Source organism: Onychostoma macrolepis, chromosome 19 (assembly GCF_012432095.1).
Source record: "Onychostoma macrolepis isolate SWU-2019 chromosome 19, ASM1243209v1, whole genome shotgun sequence".
Taxonomy (NCBI): Eukaryota; Metazoa; Chordata; class Actinopteri; order Cypriniformes; family Cyprinidae; genus Onychostoma; species Onychostoma macrolepis.
The window spans coordinates 26,993,785-27,017,663 of record NC_081173.1 but is presented as its reverse complement, the minus strand read 5'-3'; the positions used below and the strand labels follow the sequence as shown (position 1 = coordinate 27,017,663).

The 23,879-nt window shown below is 34.5% G+C and overlaps 1 protein-coding gene across 5 annotated transcripts in view; it reads left to right on the top strand.

Moving 5' to 3' along the window:
• Positions 1 to 22,007, top strand: part of si:ch211-264f5.6 (carcinoembryonic antigen-related cell adhesion molecule 20) — a 32,336-nt gene extending 10,329 nt beyond the window's left edge. The window contains exons 9-10 of one of the 5 annotated variants that reach the window (XM_058754152.1): positions 19,607 to 19,684; positions 21,117 to 22,007. In XM_058754152.1, the coding sequence (XP_058610135.1) occupies positions 19,607 to 19,619 (13 nt within the window). In that variant the 3' untranslated portion in view covers positions 19,620 to 19,684; positions 21,117 to 22,007. Of the gene's footprint in view, positions 1 to 1,632; positions 1,679 to 2,180; positions 5,528 to 16,428; positions 16,750 to 19,606; positions 19,685 to 21,116 lie in introns of those variants that run through there. The other 4 variants (XM_058754151.1, XM_058754150.1, XM_058754149.1 and 1 more) reach the window with 4 other exon arrangements.
• The last annotated feature ends 1,872 nt before the right edge of the window (positions 22,008 to 23,879 follow it).

Below are 23,879 nucleotides of genomic sequence, written 5' to 3'. Positions count from 1 at the left end.
ATCAGATCTTTAACTGGAAGTTGCAATTCGAGTTTTTCATCTGTGACAAATGCATCCTGGGAGGGAGTGAAGGCCAACTCCCCTTCATTTGTTTTCGGATGTCTGTCATAGATAACGTACAACCTTAGTGCATTTTCTCTTAGGCTGTCTGTGGATTGCATGTTTTTGTCAAGATATATATATATATCCATCCATCCAAGTACATTAATAAGTATATAAACATAAATAAGACATTTGTTTTTTTTTCTTTTCTCACCATTAATTTGAGACTACCTAACTGTCAGTCTCATTGATTGACTTTTCTATTCAGGTGAATAAAAATAATGACGAAATGACATAATTACCTACATTTGCCTGCTATATAATTATCTTTTAATCCAAATCTCTCGTGTATCTCAATGAAGGAATCAGAAGGAGAATTAAAATGAGATCACTGAGGAATATCGTTGGAATGTCAGTCATGTCCACACACGTCTCACTGTCTTACCCTTGTGAGCATTTCTGCAGCAGTTTCAGCCTTGCACAACTGTCTGTCTTGTTGCTTGCTTATTTCACTCCGTTTTCTGTCGTGCATGTCAATGAAGTCTCACTAACGCTAAGAGGGCTTGACCTATTTGTCATAGCACGAATTGTTCAGATATTTTTTTTGTCACTGGAACAGAAATTTATTTTACAAGAATATATGGTTCACTCTGTAATTGCATTACCAGAAGAAGAACATAATGTGTAATTTGTTTGTAACTAACAGGTTTTTGATACTTGTGCAACATCATACGCAAGCGAATAACATTGGCTGTATTCCAAAACATTGTGAACCGCCTACCTAGACAGCACTACCTAGGCATCATGTGTGCACCACCCCAAACTTATGCTTTCTTCTAAGTTACCTTATTTCATTTGAAGTCATACTTTGCAGAGAATGCAATGCTAGAATGAACTGAAAGAGTTCATTGAAAACATAAATGCAAAATGGGCAGAAAAATATACATTCCTGTTCAAGTGTTTGGTCAGTAAAAGCAAAGATGGCTTTAATTGATCAAAAGAGACAGTAAAGACATTTATAATTTTACAAAAGGTTTATTTACACTAAATGTTATTCTTTGAAACTTTACATTCATAGAACAGAAAAAAATCTTGAAATTTCCTAAATTTCAAATGATCACAGAAATAAAAAATAAAATGCCATTTAAAAATATATTAAAATAGAAGTTATTTTAAACTGTAATATTTCACAATATTACTGTTTTTACTGTTTTTATCTTTGAGCATAAAATACTTTTTTATTCAAAGAACCTAAAAAAAATCTTACTAACCCCAAACGTTTGAATGGTAGTGCAGTTATATTTCATTGAATACTGAAATGAATCAATAAAAATAGTTAAAGCTAATTAAAAATAGGCTTTTAATGCAAAGTTTGTGTGATACAGTATGTACCTTTATGCTATAAGAGTAAGTGAAGTTTTCAGTCACTTGTGAGGTTTTATTTTAGTTATGCAGTGTCTGTTTACCTATAGTGACTACACCCCATTCTTTCATAACCTAGTGGTTTATTTCATTCATTTATTCTTCCATATATGCAAAAATCTAATCTGTCCATGATATAATTACTTTTTTTTTTTTTTTTTTTTTTAGCATTACATCTCCATATTAAAGTGAGATGTGGGATTGAAGTGACCCGGTAAGTGCATAGCACCTTTTGTTTCTCTACAGCAGACTTAACATTATTTATTTAGCTTTATTTGTTGTTGTTTTCCATGCTAGCTCTATGTAATGTCTTCAGGCTGTTGACTTTCCTGCATGATACTTCCGGGGCTTTCAAAACGCTTCCTTATCGCATATTAATATGGGTTTTGGCAGCACTTGTTGATTAAGTGCCTGACTTCGCTCTGTACACTTTCGCAAAGATATGCTTAAAAGAAAGGCGGAATATGCTTCGATCTGAAGGACTAACAAAGGAGTGGCTCTGCTGTCGCAAGAGAACTAGTTTTCATGTCTGTTCATTGGGTGTGGGAAGCTTTCTGCAATAGAAGCCTGTTTTACTCTTGCCGTTGTGTTATTTTAATGACAAATGGGGAATATTTGTGCCGTCGATGTGCTGAAAGTATTGTCAGTCGGTCTGCTTTTGCTTGCACTCACAAATCCATTACGTGGGTAACCAGATATGTACATCTCTTCCTCAGAGCATATCTTCAAGACCAACCCTTCAGCCATTTATCAGTCTTTTTTATCTGCAAAAGCCTTCTCTCAAGGCAACTGGAAAAACTGCCCTCACAAGTGACTTAAACCTGAAGGTTTGGCCCTTTCAGGAGCTCAACGTGTTTATAGATGTCCATTGTTTTTCTGTTATACCCTGTGCAAACGTACCCAAATCTTAAGGACACGATAGAGGTCGACGGTGAGACTCTTCCTTCCCTTGGCTGAAGTGGACAGCTTCCTTTGTTCTTCAAGAAACATGATCCAGCCTCCACCACCCTCTCAATCCTTCAGCTGACCCTGAACCGACAGCTCGACTTGACGTCACAGAGGTCATTTTGAAAGAGCTCTGTTTTGGGTAACAAAATCCACCCTTAAAATGCACTGAGGGGTGACGAGACGGTCACGTGTTTGAGATCTCAACGCACCCACAAGGCACTGAAACATCGAGAATTTAAGACCTGTTCAACATGCTCGGAAGTCCCAAGGCAATGAAGATATGCGGGGCCAACTTGACTTGAAGCCGAAGGCTCTGCTGAGCTGTCGATGGAAGGTCATCCGTGGCAAAGCATGCCTTGGAGATCAGATGCAGGCTTTAAGCTTCTTACACCTTTGCCATGTTTTGCAACACCTTTTCTTTTTTTTAAACCCCTCATCTATTCCCGCGTGTCTTAGTGAGCCGTACACATTGTATTTTAAGAGTAAGGCAAGATCCAACATGCTTTAACTCAGAAGCGGGAAAAAAATGCATTTTTGCGGACAACGACATGCCACAGTTTTGCAGCGAAATTGCTACTCTGTCCTTGGGCATCCCCACAACGATTCGTCCTGCTGTAATCAGGATTCCAATGGGTTTCCAAAACAGGCCTGTTTTCAAAATCACCTTGAGTTGACAAACATATCTGAAGATTAAATCTGAAAAGTGTTTGTATTAATACGTTTAAGTTGATTATTGCGTTCCAGAATGTTTTTTTTTTCTTCTTATCAACATGTCTGATACTGATTCTTTCTTTCATTGTTTAGTATTTCTCTTTGACCAAAACGGTGATCTTGAAGATCATGTAGTGATCTGTTTGATGTTGCTCAGATCTCTCTAGATATAGATGCATCTGTGTAGAATCTCAGCTTGTCTTTTGTTTGTTTGTTTGTATGCAGGTGCGGAGCAGCCATCATTCCTGATATTTCCCATTTATTTTTAGAGATTTCTAAATTGATCCCCTCATTTTTTGGAAATAAGAGTTATGGCTGAAAAAAAAAAAATAAGCAAAAAGCCTCTGCTCCTATATGGCAAATATATATTACAAATATATATTTTAAATGGCCAAGGTAAAGAAATTGCTGATAAATTTGCATAAATATATTTTTAATCGGTTTTAGTTAATTTTAGCTCTTTATATATTTCTGAGACTTTTTTTGTATATTGCCAGTCTAAATATATTTTCCAATATATATTATACATTGTCCAAAATATATTTAATAAAATGCATTCACCAAAAAAATTATTTTTTTCCCTCTTGAAATATATAATGTAATATATTTTGGCATTTGACGGTTTAAACATAATTTTTTTTTAATTTGATAAATAATATTTCACATTATATTATATAATAATAATAATAATAATAATAATAAAATACAATATAATAATGCTAACATGTGTAATATATATTGGCCACAGAATTTTTTTTTTTTTTTTTTTTTTTGGCCATATGGGCTAAGTGAACAAACATCCAAATAGAAATGTCCAGCATCCACTTCGGCAAGGACTATGAGGCGAACAATACAATATTCATGGGTTAATCTGACTTATAACATGTCCTTGCCCACACTTTCTTCTAACCCTAGTTGTACGCAAGTACCATTCAGAACCATCTTAATATGTAAGTATGTGCTAATCAACAGCAAAAACACACTAACACATTCATTAAATATATTTGTACTTCCTTTTTGCATTAAAACACACAAATATCATAAAATGCTGAGCTTTATAACTCCTTGCAAACCTGTAAACAGTTCCATCTCCGGCAGCCTGCGTGTGTTTTTAGTGGTCTGGGCTGTTCGTGTGGAGAGACCGGTAATCATATGAGTCTGACCACAGATACACTGAATTAACGGTTAGTTCTTACTGTACCACACTGTGGAGACAGACATCATTTGACAGGGTCTTATCCTTGTGTACATTGCAATAGCTAATATTAGGTGTTGTTTTGAATGTGAAATATGTTTTTGTATAGGATAGATAGAATTTCAAATGCAATTGGATAATGTCAAATTTGAAATGGAATTAGTAATTGTGCACAAATGCTGTTCAGTGCATTAAAGTTATTTGAATAGTCACCAAACAACATCTATCATTTGTGAAATGTTCTCAGGTTGTTTACAGGGTGTTTATATTCTCTTAAAGTGCAGTGCAGTCATGTTTTTTAATATAATTTATTTTCAAATGTTTTGCTTTTGTGTAACTGTTATGTTATGTGTTTAAAAAGAATGTTTGAACTGCCCTTTTGTGTCATTCATTGATTAACAAGAAAATAATACTTGTAAAACTTGAATTTTTCAGTTTTTTACTCCGCGATGGAATATAAAATAAAAATGGCAATTGCAAGTTTTATCTAACAATTCTGACTTTTTCTCACAACTCAGAATTCTGACTTTACTTCTTGCAACTCAACATCTCACAGATGTAAGATTTTATCTTGCAATTCTGAGGTTTTTCTCTGAATTCTGAGTTTATATCTCGTAATATAGTGGGGTTTTTTCCCCATGGAATAAAAAGTAAATAAGGTAATTACGACTTTATTTTACACTTTTTTTCTTTTTTTAGTGAGATAAAAACTGAGTTAACGTCTTGCAATTTTCACTATTTTTCTCAGAATTGCACATTTTTATTTGAGGGTTTTTTTTGCACTTACAGTATATCATGCAGCGTTTACATCTTGAAATTCAGATTTTTTTTTTTCTCAGAATTAGGAGTTTAAATCTCGCAATTCTGAATTTATTCTTGCAATTCTGATTTTACATCTTGCAATTCCATTTTTATCTAGCAATTCTTAGTTTGTCTTGCAGTTTCTGCATTTGCGTCTAACAAGGTTTATATATCACAATTCAGCGTTCAAGTTTATATTTCACTGTTCTGAGTTTATCTAGCCATTTATTAGCCATTTTTGCAACCATATTTTGCAATTCTGCATTTATATCCCACAATTCTGATGCAGAATTGCAAGAAAAAAATCCAGAATTATGAGCATAAAAATCACAATTAACTTTTTTTTATCTGCAAACAGAAACAAGTTATACATCCATTTTAGTATTAGAAATAAATGTATGAATATGACCGTGTTTTTGTCACATTTATTTGTGCTCTTAGGAAAAAAAAAAAGGTAAAGAGAGATCACATCTGTATAAAAATGATTGTACAAAAGTGCAGGATGAATCATCAATTTTTGGTCCATTTTAATGGAAGAAAAAGACTAAGTACAGTATATTTGTGTAACTCATTTTAATTTCATGGGCTTTACAGTATTTACCATCATAATGTTGTATGCAGTTCTTTTTGTCTATTTAAGACAGTCCTTTATGGACGTTAATATCACTATTCTTGGGCTGGTGTGAAGGAGCTGTGTTGAATTGCACAGGTCTCCTTTCATATGTGACCAGTTGAGCGGGTTCATTGGCCTTAAGTCAACACAAAGATCCTTAAAGCTGAGGTGTACTTAATACCTTCACTGTGGGAGACTCAACTTGAATGTGTGCACCCATTCAATAAATGTAAATGTCAAAAAAGAAACAAATGTGTTTAGTCAGTGTCACGACGGCCCGTTGTGAATTTCGAGAGCCACGCCTGCCGTTCTGTTGAGGCTTTTGGTGTTTCTCCAACACTCCCTGACTGATGCACTGAATGTGTGCTGTAAACCAAAGTATGCACGACTGCTTTCCCACTGGCCATAAAGCATAATTTATCATCTCAGAAATATAATCCAATGTGGCACAGGCCTGAATGAGTATGTTTGTACAGTATGTTGCTTGAACAAGTTTCTTTTTTTATTCTGAATAAAGTGAGAATAATACCATGGTAACCACAGTTTATGCCAAAATATTATAGATAAATAACTACAAAAGCTGTGGTGTTTGACATAAAGTCGTTAAAAATCTTTTTGGAGATCACACACTGTAAAAAAATAAATGTTATTAAAAAAAAAAGTAAAATATGAAGATTTTTCAAAGTTGTAATTAAAGATTATTAGTATGTTTGACAAGAAAATAATATTTCTTATATTTACTAGCAATATTTACTAGCACTTTCTAAGTGAAAATTGTATCAAAGTACTGTATATCACTGAAAAAAGTAATTTTCACTCAGAAATTGCTAGTAAATTTTACTCTGATTATTTGTGAAATTTACTATCAATTTCTGAGTGAAGAAAATCAGTGTAAAAAATTGGTCTAGAAACAATTTTCACTCTGATAAATTACAAGGAAACAGCAAGTAACACATTGAATGAAATGAGTACATTTTACAAGAAAACACTTGTTTCTAATTCAATGTGTTTCTTGTCATTTATATGTAATTGTGAAATTTACTATTAATTTCTAAATGTGAAAATTGTTTCTAAATAAAACAAATATTACATTTACATTTAGTCATTTTGCAGACGCTTTTATCCAAAGCGACTTACAATTGGGGAATACATAAAGCGATTCATCTTGAAGAGGCAATCCGACAGACGAAGTGCTTGTAACACCAAGTCTCAGGCATTGTTTAAATAAGTACAAGCTAGCAAGGGAAGGAATAAATAAGGAGAAAGAGTGTGGTTTTTTTTTTTTTTTTTTAATGTGTAACGTGAAGTCAAGTAGTGTCGAAAGAGATGAGTTTTCAGCTGCTGCTTGAAGATTGACAAGCAACAGCAAATATTATTAGAGTATACATCGCATTTTTTTTTTTTTTTTTTTTTGGCAGTAGTTATTTTAACTGTACTAACTGGTGTTTTGGTATACTCTATATGGTTACCATAGTACATTTTTGTCATGGGTGTTGCCTGCATTTAAATTTGCATGTCCACAAATGAGTTCAGAGGCGTTCACTTACAGTATATCCAATTTTTAAAAAAACAAAAAAAACACCCAATCTGTGATACAGCCAGGATGACAAAAGTTCTCCGTTAGGTCCTTTATATTGTAGTCTGCTCCTTTTGGCCCAGACCCAACCGAACAAACCATTCCGGGCTGATTGTACAGTGCGTTTGAGTTTATGTGCGTGGTCTGCGTGTGTTTGCATTTTACCATCCCAGCTCACGGTTGAGTAAACAGCCCGAGGCTTCAGAATGAAGTCTTTCGAGTTTGTATCTTCTCGCCCCTCTCATCCTGGGCTTCACACAATAGCTCCCCTCCCCTGACACGCTCTCATTGTGTGTCTGCCGTATCGGTCTCTCTGCTGCCTCTGAGTCAAGCTTTTAGGGGAGGAGATTTTCTTCCATTAAGTTACAAACCTGTTTGTCTGCAGTATTCTGTGTGAACCAGTAATTTAGCTGTAGTGGCTCCGTCGCATGCATGTGAGAAACAGAAAGGAGGAGGTGCATGACAGTGTCGTTGTGTGTTTTTTGAATTCCGCTGTCGAAACATTTCGCCAACTTGCTTGTGCAAGTCCTAAAGGCTGTCATTACGTTTTTTGGATGCCAAGGGTTAGTTTTCTTAGCACATAACTGCATTAGTTTCATCCCGATTTAGCAAATTTGGTATTTTATTAAGCATCTAATAAATGCATGATAAGTAAATAAATGATAAGTTGGAACTGTTGGAATTTTCTGATTAAAACAGTGTTAAAAAGGTAGTTAACTGCAAAATTTTAAAATATGTCGTCATTTATTCAACTTCATGTCGTTCTTGTATGACTTTCTTCTGTGGAGCACAAAAGAAGAGATTTTAATAGAAGTGTTTGAGTGTTTTGTCCATGTAACGACACCTGAAAACTCATCTCTTTCATGACCGTTTGACTTCATCCTAAGAAAAAAACCCTTTGCTTTCTCTTTCCTTAATCCCTCGCTGTCTAGCTTGTACTAATCTGAACAATGCCTGAAACTTTGTATTGCAAGCACTTCCCACATTTATTTGCCTCTTCAAGATGAATCGCTTATTGTATTCCTCAATTGTAAGTCGCTTTGAATAAAAGCGTCTGCTAAATGAATAAATGTAAATGTAATGAATATCAGTGGGTCCAATATTGTATTGAAAACCATTTTTGAGAAGGTAAATTTAAGGCTTTTTGAGGCCAAATGTTAGGAATAAATGGAAGGAAACAAGGAAATTCATCAAAATGAAGCAAGTTTATGATAAAAATAAGAACAGATATAACCGATAAAATTGCCTTTTCACATAGTTGTTTTAATTTTGTTAAATTTCTCAGAAACCAAGACTTCATATCTTCACTGTGCATCTCAAGTAAATGTATCTTGATGTAAGAATGTTATTGCACTGCATGGAAAACAAGATGCAAATGTTATTTTTTTTTTTTTTTTTTTGCTGTTTATGCCACATTTAATGGCATGACTTTATGAATTTAAGACCTGCAGAAATATAGGCTGTTACTTCATTTTTGGGTGAACTGTCCCTTTAAGGACAGATAAACTTTAAGATTGTGTACTGTATAACTCTCCAAACCTATGATAATTTACTTAAAATGCTTCTATTCTTAATATTACAAGTTTTTAACTGTACTGTTAAACAGTAAAAACAGTAAATAATTAGATGCATCAAATGGGAAATAATAGGCCTGTATTGTGTTAGAAATAACCCATCTGAGTTCATTTCAGGTTTGCTCGCTTCATTTTCAGCTTTTAAAACCTTAGGCGGGTTTGTACGAGTATTGTAGGCGCTCCTTATATGTATTTGTTCAGTGTATGATATATGGCGCAATTTGTTTGAACATGCACTGACTTCCCGTCATGACGATTAAGAATGTAAATTGAAGTTCTTCTGGTAGTTGTAGTCCTTATTTATCAACTCGATAGCAGCTTTATTATGTGAAAAGCAGACCTTGTTTTACTAATATATCCAAAACTGTTCTTCTAAAAACTTTTTTGTGAGGATGCATTCCGGATTTGCCTACAAATTGATGTCATGACTGAACAGCTCAATTTACTGTCAATCCGAAAGGAAGCTGACTCATTTTTATGCTATAGTCGTTGTGTAATGATCTTAAAGATTACCGGACTGAGCAGATTTACTGGAAATGGTTCATCCATCCTTTATTCCATAAAACATGGACAATATTTTGGAATTTGTCAACCCTTTGTGAAAATTCATCATGACTTATTTTGGGAATTCCGTTGTAGGGTTTGAAGTCCATGTGTTAACATTGTTCATGTTGAATCATGCAAAAGAAAACAATACAACAAAAACCAAAATACTAGAACCACTATTATTTTATTTAAAAAATCAAGGAAAATTCCATTTTTATCCACAGCTTTCACTTTTTACATCATAATAACATGGCATCTGCTCTGAATTTGGTCTTTATTTTTATTTTTTTGAGAATGTTTTGAATATGCATCCCTCAGAAACATCCAAAAGTCAAGTCTTAGGTTTGAGCTTAGTGGATCGTGCCAAATAATCATCTCTCCAAATAAAAATAAAAATCCATAAGCCTAGTGATTATGTGCCTCTTGTGTTGCTCTGAAGCCACTATTCAAACAGTGAGACTGCGGTGAACTCAAGCGAGGACACTCATCATGATAATGAAAGCTCTAAAACAACACTGCATAGTGATTTGTAAAGAGACACTATCAGCTGCTTAATTAGGCGTAGTTGATTTGCAGAACCGACATTCATCCCAAAGCAACTTAAGTTTCTAATCAGATCTGACAGGACTTCCCTCAGGTGGGACACCTATGTCAAGAAAAACTTTTCATCTAAAATCCCTGCAAATATTCAAACCACCTCCCTTTATCCCTTTATGTGGTCAAATCCAGAACCGCACCACAGATAGCTATCGGAATGAATCTCACGAAACCACAAAAATATGAAGAAAACATAAATGATGTTTTGAATAAAGGAAATGAAAACCATTATATATAGTATAATATACAGTGGTGGCCAAAATTGTTAGAACACTTGGTATATGTGACCCTTGACCACAAAACTAGTCTTAAGTGTCAATTTTTCGAAATTGAGATTTATACATAAATATACAAAAATTCATTTATACATCAGCTGAATAAATAAGCTTTCCAGTGATGTATGGTTTGTTAGGATCAGACAATATTTGGCCGAGATACAACTATTTGAAACTCTGGAATCTGAGGGTGCAAAAAAATCAAAATATTGAGAAAATCTCGCTTAATCGAGAAAATATTACTAATCAAAAATGAAGTTTTGATACATTTCTGGTAAGAAATTTACTAAATATCTTCATGGAACATGATCTTTACTTAATATCCTAATGATTTTTGACATAAAAGAAAAATTGATCATTTTGACCCATACAATGTATTTTTGGCTTTTGCTACAAATATACCCCAGCGACTTAAGACTGGTTTTGTGGTCCAGGGTCACATATTTAAAAGGTTTCAGTTGGTTTTGTTGAATTGGACATTACAATACCCATAAAACGAACTATTGCCGGAACGACCTGCGACGGAAGGAATTTGCTGGAACATTGCAAATGATGGACTGGCCATCTCAAAGCCAGACCTCAACCCCATCGAGCAAATTTGAGCAAGTTGGAAATTAAACTGGACAGATCTATTGTACATTCAAAGGAAAGCCTTTGGCTTGATTTGCAGAAGGCATGGGATAACATTAGAGTTCTCAGGAAATATATTATACACTATACCAGAGAGATGTGCTGCTGTAAAAGCTGGACATACCAAATATTAAAGTTAAAAGTGGATAAAAACAATACGACACGCTTCATCTGATATTTATTTTGCTACCATCTGCATGTTTCATGAACATTACGAAATGAAATCATGTTTTGGAGGCAAAAAAAGGTCTGTATTTTCAGATCTGTCAAGTGTTCCATCAATTTTGTTCTTCTAAATCTTGAAGAGCTTTTGAGCCATAAATATATTACAATATAACAATTATAACATGTGGACTCCAGGCAGCGAAACACATATTTCCAGTTATCATTTTGTGTTAATATTTTGAATTTTATGGTAAAATCATCCCCTATACATATCATATTGACAACTCATCCATGAAATATTTACCTTCTTATATTCTGCATAACTGGATGTTTTTTTAAATAAATACTGACAAAAACTATATAAGTTTTTGGGCTGGATGATATGACAATATATATATAGAACACTGATATAAGTGATCACCCAGATTTAGACCAACCTTTTTTGTATTCACAGGCAAATTTGCTTTATGTATTTCCCTGGCGTCGAAATCAGGCGCACATAAATGTCAGGAAATATGATTCCTGGCTACGTATCAATATCTGGATCTTTGGTAGGTTGTAAGGAACACTATCGAGTCCAACAACCTTTAGTTTAAACTGATTATTGTTTGTTTTATTCACGTTTTCGCAGCTTCACTATTAAATCCAGTTATGCAGCCGGCTCTTTTGCCACTCAGTCCGGCTGAGGGGGTGTGTTCCAGCGGGAAAGTGCGTCAATATCTATAGCATTATATTTGTAAAACATACCTACACTTTTTACTATAATGCCAAATAAATGCAATTGTAAAATATGCATAAATAATTTATATTATAGTATAAATATCTATAGTATTTTGCTACATTTAATTTATATGCTTGCTTTAATAATAATAATAATAATAAAAATTGTAAAGGTTGATAATCATCAGTGCCAATTAGGAGTGAAAATGAGTGTAAAACATCAAACGGTCTGGCGTCCTTTAAGCAAAATCAAATTTCTTGTTGTTTAGGTGGGTGCTTGATGTCTTGGTATATCCACGGTATGTTGTTGTGCGTGACCAATGTCTGCTTTTAAGACCAATTTAATAAACCCCACGCTGATGTCCGACCCAAAGCGGTAATAGAAGATGCAGCCTAAAAGCTTAATGTGACTAGAGCATCTTTTCCATAAGATGATTGGTGTGTTGCACAGGCGGCAGCAGGACGGAACATGCTGTAGGTAATTACTGAGGAATGCAACAGTAGAAGGCAAGCAGCTCTCTTACACTAGCAATAAACAAAATGAGACACCCTACAGCACAGAGGCGGGGTGTGTGTGTGTGTGTGTGTGTGTGTGTGTGTGTGTGTGTGTGTACTTACACAATTACATGTCGATGCAATGAACACATCGTGTATGACATGTATGCGCAACATGCAAGAGTTTCCGACATTCTGTCAATTTGTGGGAAAATGACTCTTAAAACCACACTAATTGTGTTTTATTTCCTTTTGTTTCTTAAAATATACATGTTTGTGCCTGTTTCAATGGACAGAGAAGCACACATGGCTCTTTTCTCAGAACTGAAAGCATACTCCCAACTATTGATCACTCCTTTACTCTTTAACCTATTAGCTCAGTAAACAAGACAGTGTGATTCACAGACTCCCTGTGGGTCTGTTGTGTTTTTCCTTCTGCACATGTAGTAGTTTAAGTGCTGCTCTTCAGTGGAAGCTACTTTGGCTTTTAGTTTAACCCTTTGGTTAGTTTTGAAAAAAAAAAAAATGTTTTGTTTTGATTTTTAACTTTTTTTTTTTATGAAACTTGGTACGAAACTTGGTAATGGGTTTGGCCTTTTTTTTTTTTTTTTGTGAACACACACACACACACACACACACACACAATATAATGGTCCTGATTCGAAAAGGTTAAATGGTTCTGAAAAATAAAAAAGCTAAAAATGACTGAACTGGAAAGAAATGGGAAGTGAATTTCATAGTGCAAACATTACTTTTTTTCACGTCAGCAATAATCTTCCAAGTGCCTTCTTTTAAAAAAAAATACTGAACTTAAGTCTGCTCAAAAGCTTTGAAGATTTATGACAGCTTATGTTGGAAATTTCATAATATTTTCTATGTTCAAAAAGTAGCTAACAGGTATAAATATAAGGCATAAATATAATTTAGCACCATAAAATCCCCTAAAAACACAAAATATTAAATAATAATAAAAAAATTAACTAAAATATAGCACATTTATTTAATTGAAAAAAAAAAAAAAACTAATTTTTGACCACCATGCAACAAAAACAACCAACACAAAACAACCATTATGCATCAACTATGCGAAGTGGTTTTTCTTTGGAAAGCATCGTGTAGAATGTGGAATTATCAAAGTCTTGGTCTTGTGGTCACAAACCATCTGAAAAATAGATGGTGTTTATTCGTGATCATATGTACTGGACGGCGACTGCACAGTCATGTAAATGGTGAGTATGATCTATAGTCATTTGAAAGGTAAATGCCTTCAACGGTATGTTTCCTATAGCTCAGCCGTGACTCACGACCTAATGACAGCATTCTTGTGTTTCGCTTCTGCTGTGTTTTAGCTGGTATGTGTTATTTGCGTTGTATGACTCCAAACTGTACTGTGGTTGTTTGTTTGTCACAGGAAACTGACACCAGTAATTTTTCAGCTGAAACTGAACGTCATCAGTCACCTATGACCTATATTGTAATATGGTGAATAAAGAGGGTGATGTTGAGGAGGAATATATGTGACCCTGGACCACAAAACCAGTCATAAGTGTCAATTTTTCTCAATTTCTACATCATCTGAAAGCTGAATAAATAAGCTTTCCATTGATGTATGGTTTGTTAGGATCGGGCAATATATAACTGAGATATAACTATTTGAAAATCTGGAATCTGAGGGTGCAAAAAAATCTAAATACTGAGAAAATCGCCTTTAAAGTTGTCCAAATGAAGTTCTTAGCTATGCATATTACTGATCAAAAATTAAGTTTTGATATATTTACGGTAGGAAATTCACTAAATATCTTCATGGAACATGATCTTTACTTAATATCCTGCATGATTTGCTTGATATTGCCTGATTAATAAAATTAGTGACTTTACATAATTTGAATAAATGTGATTTTATATAAGTTCATTTATCTCTACATTATAATATATAGTATATTACAGTAGTTATTAAACAAATGAATAAGAATCATTAATAATGGCTGATAAATATGGTTCCAAATTTGCATTCCATTTAACCACATGAAAGATTCACTGAGTATATCTGACATGATTCCACAATTGTTTAACCTCAGACGGGTTTATTGTGTCATTTTATAACTTGCAGCTTTGATATTTTATAATCTCAATGTGCAACCAGTAGCTTATGTAAAGTATATAAATTTGTTGCACAAAATGGTAACTTCCTCCACTGCTACCCACAAAACCGTTTCTCACACGCCTCGGTCTGCCATTGCTGCCATGCAAACAGCCTTCATCTCTGCAGGCACAGTGTGGTTTATTTGTGAGAATCAGAACACTTAATAGTACTGAAAGTTAAGGTTGGCACAGTTTTATATTGTAGGTCACAGTGATACCAGTAACTATGTTTTCCGTACAGATGTAGATCTCTAAGTGATCAAAAGTGCGACAAATCAGCGGCAGGAAAATCATGGTCTGACATTTAATAAGTCGAGTTTCAAAAGGCTACGCTGCCCACTTGTCTGACAGATTTCAATTTGTTTGGCTATGGTTGAGAGTTTAAATCAATGTTTTATGAGGGACTAATGCTAGCCTCCATTAGAATGAGACAGCTTAATTTATTTTCACAGTGAATATGGTCATAGATTGCTCTTGTGTCCATTATAGTTTGAAGCTTTCCATTAAGGACAAAGGTTGTGCACTTATTTCACTGTTGAGGCTGGTTGTTGTCAGATGGATGAAATGTGTGTTTTTTCTGTAACCATTCATGATAATTATTTATGAAACACAAACCTAAGCTTGTGTCATTCATAAGCTTTATATTGTAACGGTAACTTGTGCTTTAACAGTATGTATTTGTTTTTGTGTGTAGGTAGTATGTATGAATGAATGGGAACGTAAGGAAACCAATGAGGCTACAGCACCTCCTGCAGTCTTGAGTTGCCCTCTGTTTTTAGTGGTGCTTGATAAGGGAAATACACTTTTACTATTGCGCATACTTAATGTTAAGGATTTAACCATTGTGCGTCCTTAGCGACTTTCTTTAAATTTATTTTGGCTTTGTTAATGCAAACAGCATACTTTTTTATTAAAATGTTATTGGAATTGTAATATTTGACCCTTATTTCCATTCATAACTCTATTTTACCATAAGTAAATTATTTTCAGAATTTGTGTGCGTTTTTGTGCAAGTTTTTTTTTTGCACAAAAACAAAAAATTATATATATATATATATATGTGCATCAAAATTAATGTTGTTGCTACAGTAATCATTACCAAAATAAATTCTGCTTAGCATTTAATATATGGAAAATAATTATGCAGTTGTTTTTTTTGTTTTTTTTTAAATGGTAACGTAATAATTTTAATTATATAACAATTATAATTTATGATTTTTTTTTTTAAATATAAAAACAACAGTTAAGGGTTTAAAGGGTTAAAATTCTGAAAAGGAATGAATTTTGGTAGTTATGATCAGGACTGATGTTCGTATAAAAAATAATAAATATTCATAATTTATAAACTGGCATTTAAAGGGTTCAAATTCTGAAAAGGAATGAATTTTGGTAGTTATGATCAGGACTGGTGTTGGTAAAAAAATAAATAATTATTATTCATATATAATATTTTTATTTCAGTTTATTTGGCATGGACATTCTTGTCCACTAAGGAGCCCTGTGTACCTTTTTTTTTTTAAATTGACACACAAGAATTAAACTCAGCTGTAAATGTTTTATCATTCATGAGCTGGAAAAATCATTCTGAGAGCAATTTTAACTATATTATTTTTCTGTATGAAACAGATTAATAAAATTTTAAGTTATGGTTGTTATCATTATATGGGCCTTAAAAACGTATTTCTATAAACTAATAATCATGCTAGTTGACTTTTGGTTAAACGTTTTAAAACCTTGATTAAAATATGATGACATGATTTTCAAAATCAACATTTCAAGACTAAATTTTACATTTTAATGTCAATTAAGTTTAATTAATCCTTCAGTATGAGCAATAGTAATAATGATGCATGACTGTCGTCCCTTTAGAACTGATATTTAGTATATTTTTGAAATATATGAACATAGGAAGTGACTACATCATTTTCTTAATTACATTTTATCTAAACATTTTTTTTCCGTTTGACGTTTTTCAGTTATTCTGTAGCAGTGCTGGGTGCTGGTATCTTCATATGAGAACACTTTGGTGCCTCCTCATCTTCCCATAATGAAAACAGACACAGAAACTTCGTCATAATGACGGTAATGGTTGTACTTTATAAACCCTCGACCTGTCCTTCAGATGGAATTGTTCTGATATGAAGACTAACAGCAGTGTGAGTGTTTATAAATTCTGGAGAAAAATATATAAATCACCTCCTCTCATTCTTGACCCTGAAATACACTCTTTCATATTTTATCAAAACAACCAGGGTCAAACACAACAGGATGACATCTGTGACATGGGTATAAAAAGGCTAAAATATAAGTACAAAAATGTTACACTCACTCAAACGTTACATATTCAACAGCAAAGTTGTTTTTAGATCTAAATGCACTAAAATTGTTGTGAGAATATAAAACGTTTTTATTAAAAAAAATTATTTTCATGATTTTTATGTTATTAACATTAAAGCTGATTATCTATGAACAATTACATAAATGTCAGTCTGTTTCTAGCATAAAGCTGTCATGTGACTTTCAGTTTGGTTGTGTTTTCTCCTAAGTTTGTGTTGGAGACATATCTTGGCCCTACAAATTTATTCATAATCATAGCATTGCTGTGGTCTTGAGTGAGATTGAAAGGCTGTTCTGGAGCATGTGTATGCCTCCATCTAATGGTGAAAGTGGATAATGTTTTATTTTACTGTGTGGCATCAGAAGAGTCCAGGTTGAACTTTCTCCAGTTCAACTTTCTTACGGTTCTTACAGAGAAGTCACACTGTTCCTGTCTGTCACTCGGGGACTCACATCTCTCTCTCCACATGTACTTAACAGAAATCTAGATTTCTCCTTACCTCGTTGAACCAGGTAAATATGTGACCTTCAAGACAACAATCACCTCAACACAGGATTTTCTAGCCGTAACATGGAATTTCAACAAAGGCCCAGTAATTGCACCGATAATTACAAGTGTCCTATTATCAAACACCAATAACATTGATGAGAAATACGCCAGCAGAATCATCTACAATAAGACGACGTGTGAGCTTCAGCTCGGGCCGCTGGTGGAGGAGGATGAAGGGGAATATGTTCTCAATATAGTCACTACTCAAGGACAGCAACTGTCCGCACAGATTGATCTTGAGGTTCTTGGTAAGTATCGACTATCCAGTGCAATCTTCAGGTACACACGTGGTCAGAATTGCTGGTACCCTTGGTAAATATGATCAAAGAAGGCTGTGAAAATAAATGTGCATTGTTAATCCTTTTGATCTTTTATTTAAAAAAATCGAAGCTTTCATTGGAGAATAAGAATTTAAAATGGGGGGAAATATCATTATGAAATAAATGTTTTTTCTCAAATACATGTTGGACACAATTACTGGTATCCCTAGAAATTCTTATGAGGAAAATATATCTGAAATATATTCCCATTCATATTCAAAAACCAAAGAATATATTTCTGATGTGCAGAAGAAGATAATTGAGCTTCTCAAATTAGTGAAGTGGCTTTAAGAAAAGAGCTAGAGCAGTGAAAATTCCCATTTCCACCATCAGGGCAATAATTAAGAATTTCCAATCAACATAAAATGTTATGAAACTGCCTGGAAGAGGACGTGTGTCTATATCGTCTTAATGCACGGTGAGGAGGAGAGTTTGAGCGGCTAAAGACTCTTCAAGGACCACAGCTGGAGAATTGCAGAAAAAGGTTGAGTTTCGGGGTCAGAAAACCTTTAAAAAAAATTCAAACAGCACCTACATCACCACATGTTGTTTGGGAGGGCTTCAAGAAAAAAATCAAAATAAGAAAATGCTTTCACCAAAAAACAATCTCCAGCATATTCAGTTGTCAGACACGACTGGAACTTCAAATGGGACTGGCTTCTATGGTCAGATGTAACTAAAAAATGAGCTTTTTAGCAGCAAACACTCAAGATGCGTTTGGTGCACACAGGGATAAAAAGTACCCCATGTGTACAATGAAATATACTGCTGTATTTTTGATGTCGTGGGCCTATATTTCTATATGTTCTATATTTATACACATGGCATCATGGATTCCATCAAATACCAACAGATAAAAAAATCAATAAGTGACTGACTCTGTTAGAAATCTTATAATGGGCCATGTTTGGATCTTCCCACCGTACAATAATCCAAACACAAACCTCAAAAACAACACAAAAATGGGTCACTGAGCACAAAACCAAGCTTCTGCTGGCCATTCCAGTCCTCTGAACAGAACCCTGTAGAAAATGAGTGAACTGAAGAGAAGAAGCAGCAACATGGAGCTGTGAATCTAAAGGGTCTGGAGTGATTCTGGATGAAGGAATGGCCTCTGATCTCTTGTCAGGTGTTCTCTAACATCATCAGGATTATAGGAGAAAACTCCATACTATTTTGGCAAATGGAGGTTTCAAAAAGTATTGAATAAAAGGGTGCCATTAATTGTGCCCAATGTGTATTTGAGAAAAACATTTATTTCATAATATTTCCCCCCGTTTTAAATTCTTATTCTCCAATGAAAGGTTAGATTTTTGTGATTGTTTAAAAATAATAGATCAAAAGGATTAACAATGCAGATTTATTTTTACAGCTGCCTTTGATCATATTTACCAAGGGTACCAACAATTCTGACCACGTGTGTATACTGTATAGTTACTAGACACTGGGTTGGTGAAGCCTACACTCCAAATAATGCTGGGTTAAATACTGGGTTGTTTTTACCCAGCGGTTGAGTTACTGGCGAGAAGGTTGGGTTAAACATTTAACCCAATTGTTGGTTGAAAACAACCCAGCAGGTTGAAGGTTCACATCCTGCAAAAATTAGTTAAAAGCATCAGTTAAATTAGAGTTGCACTGAATAAAATTAAAATTTTGCATTTGGTTTTAGAGAACGATGTATGATATGATTGAATCTACCCAAATGGATAATAGTGATGACTCATTTTGTGACTTGTTTTAAACGTATTGCAATATGATTCATTTTAAAGACAGTCATTCAGTGACTGGAAATCAGTTGTATAAAGATATTTTAGATCTGTCTAGGAGACTTTCATGATGTAAGATGTATGATAACCAAATCTCAGGGTTGGTTATCTAGAGGTTGTTGAATGGAGCAAAGATGTTTCTAAATGAACCCAATCCATGCTTCTCTTCTCTTTTCTCCAGAACCCGTAACTGAAGTCAAGATTTCGTCCAATCACGCACTGGAGTCCGGGAGGACTCCCTTCAATCTCACTGTGAGCTGTACGTACCTGATCACACCCACACATGCTTAGTGTGAGACATGAATACACGAACACCGTTTACCTTCAAAGAACTGTTCACCTAAAAATTGTCATTATTCTCTCAGTATCATATCGTTTCAAATCCACATGATGAAATGTTTTATATTTATGCAGTACTCTCCTTGCAGTGACAGTTCATAGTGACCATGTCTTGCAAGCTACATAAAGGTCTAAAGAAGAAGATAGTGGCTCAAAAGTGTTAAGTTTAATTAAGTGAAACAAGGCAAAACAAAAGGGCAGGCAACAGGGAACCAAAAATTACAAAAACACAAAGTAAAAACAAACCAAAACCAGGAACACAAGCAGGAACACAGAGCAGAACTGAAACCAAAAGCAACAATGACTGACTAGTACAAGGCAAAACACAGACAGAGGGCTAATATGGAAACAAGAAACACCTGGGAACAATGACAGGCTAATTAAGAGAAAAACTACAAACTGATTACAAGAACACACCAGACAAGAAGTAACTTAAAAGTCCTTAAAACAAAAATACAAGGTACACAAAACAGGAGGCATGTAACAATAATGCCACAATTTTCAATTTTGGCTGAACTATTCCAATTAAAATCATGGATTTCCATTAATGATGGAATTGTGTTCCGTAATAACCTTGATTTTACAACAAAACTAATTAATACTACTAATACTAACAATTCTGTGCATGCAAGTACTTGCAGTAAAGTATTAAATTTACCAAAACTGCATGTTTTGAGCAATACTACAGCAGTACCAGTCATTGGCAACCGGTACCCAGTGCATATAAATTGAGATCTCTGCAGATGGTGTGCACTAGAAAGCACACATGACAGCAAAGACCAGAAGCGACTTTCTACTTCAGACAGGTTCTGCTGCAGGTGCAAGAAAAAATGCAGGCTGAGCATTAAAATAGGGTTGTGAATGAGCCTGTGAACAGCAGGATGAGGATGAATGTTTTAAAACAGGGTTTGTTTGTGCATGTGTGCATTTACATCCTGAACTGATCAAACCTTTCTGAAAGTATCTGCAAATGCATGGTTTGATCATGAAGTAAATTCACTGCACCAGTCTCTTGAGTCTTAGACTATCATTGTTTTCTAAAAGCAGTTGAAATAAGAATCATTGGCCTGAATTTAAACTATAGCCACATTCTGTTACTCAAATACATCCTCCTCATTTAAACATGCCATTTACAAAATCTTGATAAATTGGGGATGTGAAATGTTGTAACATGGGACAACGTTTGATGTTCTTCTAGTGAAAATGTGTTATTCTTGCTAAGCCTTTGAAATGGATTTGGGGGTTTTAAAACTAGCCTTAAATTCATCAAAGAATCCATAAAACATAGCTGCATTGCAAGCTCTTTAATAAACCTTTGCCTGACATCGTCTCTTTCTCCCATGTCTGTCTAGATGGCCCAGAGAAAGTCGTCATGACACAGACTCCAACAGATTCATTCCTTAAGAAAGGTTCTAACTTAACCTTCACATGCTCAGCCCAGTCTGACCCTCCCGCTCAGCTCCAGTGGATGTTTAATGGGGAGGCGATGCCTCAGAAGACCACGGCCAACATTACCCTCACCAATGTAGAGGAAACAAACAGTGGAAACTATAGCTGTGTGGCCTACAATGCAAAGACCAAACGCTACGTTACCTCGCAGGTTGCTGTGGTGTCTGTTCTGGGTAAGTCAGAAGCCTAAAGTCATGTACAGATGCTTTGAATACAAACAGAAGTTTCCTCCATCGTGCGTTGTTTCTCTAGTACTACTATTACAGCAGTCTGAGTAAATGCAAATACATACGGTCCACTATTAAAGATAGCTTCCAATAAGAACCAATAGTTCCAATAATCACCAATAAGAATGTTTTTATTCTTAAATCCTCAAATCAAACATAATGATAATGATATTTGTTTTGTTTCTCCCAAAGTGTTTTTTTAGGAAATCACTAATCATTCAAACTATGATGTTTTTGCATATTTTGTATTTGAGTGAATGTTGCAAAATAGCAAGCTACAATTCAGAAAAGCATATTGAGAGCAGTGCAATTTTTGATTACAAAAATGTATTACTTGTAATTAGATTATATTACATTTTAAAATACTCTTAATATGTTGTTATTCATTACATATTTACATATTATTCACACAATAACAATAATTTATTGATGCAGCCTAATTCTTCTTTATAGTCTTTCAATTTTTGTGTTTTGTCTTTCAAACACATTAAAATGCACAATATGAAGTTATGTCTTGTTTGCATGTAATGCAGGGATTCCCAAACTTTTTTTGTCAGCCGAACCTCTTTCACTTAACACATTTACTGAGATTTTAAGGTAACAGGTTAATAATTGGGTAACACATTTGCATGTTCACAGTTCTCTGACATTGGTTAATGGTTTAAAAATATTTTTTGTAAGTGTTTTATTTTCATGTTGGTATTACATTTTTTTACTTAACATAAAAAAGCAAAATTGTTTTTGAATATAGTGCATAAGTCATATGAACTTTATTTCTTACAATTTGAACTTGCATTTGCGTGATTTGAAAAGCTTGAAAGCTTCAGTCGCCATTAAAGCTGCAGTCCGTAACTTTTTTTGGTTAAAAATGATCCAAAATCAATATTTGAGCAAATACATAACCAGCCAGTGTTCAAAACTATCGCCTTACTTTAGCCCGATTCACAACAGTTAGTTTATAATAATGTTTTCTAATTTGAGTGGTACAGGTAGGGTTTGCGGAAAATTTGAGCATGGCACTGCGTTATTACGTCACGTCTGTAAACATAAAGAAGTTGTCCTGGCTACTAGGCTATCGCATGTGAGGATCCTGCAGGTGGCAGATCGTTTATAGCCTTTTCTCACAGCAGCTGGAATAATTAAATGTATCATTTTGATGGCAGATTGTAATCCAGAAAGGATTATGTGTTTATGAAACACATGTAAATGAAATGAAATTATATTTCTTATTATGTGCTTCTGATTACAGATAGCCTGGGATTACACAAGATTTGTATTTTAAAGAAAACCAGTTCAAAGGGAGCATAGTTTGCTTTTTGGTTAAAAGAATTTCTTAATATGAAATTCGAATGGCATGACAATTAGATTAGACCAGTGCTTCCCAAACCTGTCCTGGAGGACCCCTAGCCCTGCACATTTGTATGTCTCCCTTATATAACACATCTGATTCAACTCATCAGCTCGTTAGTAGAGACTGCAAGACATGAATCTGGTGTGTCTGATAAGGGAGACATACAAAATGTGCAGGGCTAGGGGTCCTCCACGAAAGGTTTGGGAAGCACTGGATTAGATTGTACAGAAATTGAAATCTACACGCTAAGTCTATACACTATAGCCTACTCATAGTCACGCAATGCTGATGTTGTTAACATTAATAATTTGAGTATAACAATAATAATAAGTTGCTCGGTTTGATGTGATATGAGCTAACCAGTCTTTAGATTAAATCACCATTGGTAGCGCAATTTATTGTAATGCTTTTTTCCTCAGTTGGTCAGAACAAACGTGGCAGACTTGTTACTTACTATATCCGGTGAAAATTCTTATTTGGGTCATATACTGTATTCCAAGACGTAGGCTAGAATCTGTGATAGCGAAGTACAGTAAATATCCACACCTGTGCGTTGACTGACTGCCACAGGCAAGAAAGATAATTCCGCACACAGCTGCAATTGCAGGTTTTCACACAGAGATGGTGACAAAGAGGCAAAACTTATGGACTGCAGCTTTAAGAAATCAGACAGAATTTTAATTTGTGGGTGAACTATATCTTTAATATCACTGAGCAGTTGCTGTTTGTTTCTCTATTTGTTTTTATTCAAAATGTCTTCCTGGCTTACATGTGCTTTTAAAAGATGAATCTGTTCGTCTGCTTTACTCGGAGGTCTGTTTCAGCTCGTTTTAGTGGGTAGAAGTTTGAGGAATGTTCTGCTTTCTTTGAGGGTAGATTGTTTTTATACAGCTTCTGAACCTGTGCTCTCAGGCTCTGTGGCTTTTGTAAAAAAAGAAAAAAAGAAAAAAAAAAAAGTGTGAAACCAGCATGCTAACGAAAGCAAAGTGATGTCTATCTGATGTCACATACATTTTGGGCAGATACTTGGCCAAGGTTTCAGACGCAGAATTTGACTGACTTCTGCTTGGGGTGATCTGCCAGTGTGA